Consider the following 3,174-nt stretch of genomic DNA (forward strand, 5'->3'; position numbering starts at 1 on the left):
TGTCCTAGCGATTTGATTTGAAACTGTCTCATTGCTATTTATCAATAAAATTATGAAAAAAAAGAAATAATAAATTATTGTATATTAGAAAATAACTTACTAGGTATTGAGGCTGGCGAGATGGCTCAGTAGAATAAGCGCTTGACTGGCAAGCGCAAGGACCTGAAAAAAAAAAAACCAAAAAAAATTTACGAGGTATTTTGTGTTGTTATTTACAATCCTAAATTCGGGCTAAGGTCGATAATATGATGTGGTTGATCTATCTACAAGCTGCCCCTCAAATGAAGTAACCAAAACATTTTTTTTAGATCACCAGAGCATAGATTGTCCAACTGCAGCACACTGGGAGTCACATAGTTTGACTATAGGAGGGTAAACCTAGCAAGCTGGGCTGTTCCTCAAAACTATGCTGTGCCTGTTGATACTAGGTACAACCGAATGCTTCTTTTCCTGATTGAGTGGAAATATCTTTTGACTGTCAGATCCATGGAAAACTCTGCATGTTCTGTTTGCTTTGTGAAGCATACTTGAGGTGGTGGCAGCTTCAGGACTCAAACCAGAACACTGCCCCAGATGACTTGATTAGATATGCCAAGGAGTGGGATTTTTACAGAATGTTTGCAATTGCTTCTCTAGGTAAGGAGACACCTTGCTTTCCGTTCTTAAATAGAACTTGACCATTTGATTAAAACTAAGACACATGCTTTTTTATTTTTAGCTTTTTGAGACAGTTTTGCTATGCAGTTCAGAGTGGCCTTTAACTCACTTTGTAGCCCAGGCTGGTGTCAGTCTCACAGCAAGCCTCCTGCCTCAGCCTCTGAGTGCTGGGATTACAGATGTGCTCAGTTTGACACATACTCTTAATCCTGGGCAAGGGGAAGTAATTAATATAAGGTATGCAACTCAATTCCCAGCTCATCCATTAACTACCTGCTAGGTAAGTTTAAGTTCTGATGACTGAACTTGAAGACTTTGGTTTTTTTTTGTTTTGCGGAACCAGGAATCGAACTCAGGCCCTTGCTGTTTGCCAGGCAAGCGCTTATTCCACTGAGCCATCTCCCAGGCCCCTGAACTTGAAGACTTTGACTATAATGAAATATTACTTTATGATACTGAGTCTCCAGTCCATGCCATTTCATATTTCTAGATCTCATATCATTTGTCTTGCCCTCCTCCTTCAGTTATCTCATCTGTCTGCTCAGAACTGCAGGCATTTGTCTCTAATCCAGACCTTTCTCCTGGCCTTTAGACTCTGTGGCCAGCTGCTTCCTTAGCAGCTCCACATGGGCAGCCAATAAGTCATCTCCAAAATTCAGCTTCTCCTGTGGCCTCCACCCATGGCCTTCCCCACTCCAGTTGCAGCTATGTCTCATACCCACCCTGACCCAGCTTCTTCAGGGAACTTGCTTCAGGCATACTGGATGAGCCTCCATCTCTGCACCTCTGAGCTGTCTGTTCCATCTGTCAGGGTGCCTGCCCTAATGTCCACACATGTATGTTCCCTGGTATCCTTCAGTGAATCCTACACTGACCCACCCTCACCCTACCCCCTAGCCTCGCTGTCTTGTTTTAAGGTGCTTATCACAGAAACTGTTAACTTTTTTATGATTTGCCTTCTTTCCTAAACCAAATGAAGACAAAGGACAAAGCTCTCTGTGTTGGTCACTGATACAGCCCTTAGTAAAGTACCTGGTCTGTAGTTAGTGCTCAATTAACATTTGTATAGTTGCTTTAATGATTATGTACATGCATACATTCTAACCTAATCAACCAGACTCTGGTTGTTCATTCACTATTATTCATATATCTAATGATTTGCTAAGTACTTATAACACATTCAGTCCTTCAGGCACTGGAAAGATACAGCTATTGTGTTTTTGAAAAATATAAAAATCTTTGCCTCTTGTAACTTAGGGTTAGGAATTTGTTATGATTTGTGACAGCTTAATAATTGTGATCTCCATTCCATCAGTAATTTTGGGGGGCTATTTCTCTTTTTTTTTAGATGGTCTGGCTACATAGCTGGCTTCAAACTTGGTAATCCTCTTGCCTCATTCTCAATAGCTGGTATTATAGACATATACCACTGTTTGTGGCTCTCATCAGTAATTTTGGACAGAATGTGAACTTTGATGAAATTTTAAAACACCTAATTGACTTTTTTTCATCTGTTTAGTAATATTTAAAATACACAGAAAAATATTAACATTTACATCTTACAGTAGTGTTAAATACCCATCTCCTAACCCAGGAGCATAAATAAGCTTTAAAGCGAACCCTCATAATATTTCTAAAGATAAGTCACTCTTGCCATATAATTAATATATATCACACGCACACACATACATATCTGGTTTGGTTTTTTTGAGACAGTCTTACTGTAGTTGAGGCAGACCTCAAACTTACGGCGATCCTCCTCACATAAAGTCTCTTTATTTTCACACTAGATAAAAAATACAGAAACAGCAGTCAGGTGTGGCAGCACACATCTTTAATCCTGGCGTGCAGGAAGATCACCATGAGTTCAAGGCCTGGGAGATAGTTCAGTGGATTAAGTGCTTGCCTGGCAAGTGCAAGGTCCTGAGTCTGATCCCTGGCACCACCAAAAAAAATAAAAATAAAAATACAAGGGCAGCCTCCACTACATAGTGAGATTATGTCTCAAAAAACCAAAAGAAACGCAACCCCACAAAACAGAAAAGCCAACAGTAAAAAAGACTGATTTTCACACAGTTTGGAATTCTTTTTTTTTTTTTTTTTTTCAGAACCAGGGATTGAATTCAGGCCCTTGCGCTTGCCAGGTGAACACTTACTCTACTGAGCCATTTCCCTGGCCCCCTAGAATTCTTTTAACTACTTATCTATAGTGGATGTTTTGGTATTTAAGGTGGAATGTCTTTTTTTTTTTTTTTTTTTAATGTATTTTTAGTACAGGGTCTCACTACACAAACCAGACTCATAGTGATCCTCCTGTTTTCAGCCTCCCAAGCACTGGTATTACAGGCACATGACACCATGCCCAGTCTCAGTCTCTGCACAACCCAGGGCGAGGCTAACAGGGCATATGGCATCGGGGATCAAACCTGGCTGTGCTTGCCTCAGCAGGTACTTAGTCTCCAGAGCTATCTACCTGACTGGCCCTGAAATGTCTTTTAATTTTTTTTTTTTTTTTTT

General features: G+C 40.2%; 1 protein-coding gene across 5 annotated transcripts in view; it reads left to right on the forward strand.

The window, feature by feature from the left end:
* The window catches only part of Arv1 (ARV1 homolog, fatty acid homeostasis modulator), a 14,756-nt gene that overhangs the window by 4,570 nt on the left and 7,012 nt on the right, over positions 1–3,174 (forward strand). For all 5 annotated transcript variants that reach the window (XM_023700891.1, XM_004640852.2, XM_023700890.1 and 2 more), the window contains one exon: positions 483–636. In XM_023700891.1, the coding sequence (XP_023556659.1) occupies positions 483–636 (154 nt within the window). The remainder of the gene's footprint in view (positions 1–482; positions 637–3,174) is intronic.

The sequence above is a fragment of the Octodon degus genome, unplaced genomic scaffold (genome assembly GCF_000260255.1).
Source record: "Octodon degus isolate 3935 unplaced genomic scaffold, OctDeg1.0 scaffold00127, whole genome shotgun sequence".
In the NCBI taxonomy this organism is placed as follows: domain Eukaryota; kingdom Metazoa; phylum Chordata; class Mammalia; order Rodentia; family Octodontidae; genus Octodon; species Octodon degus.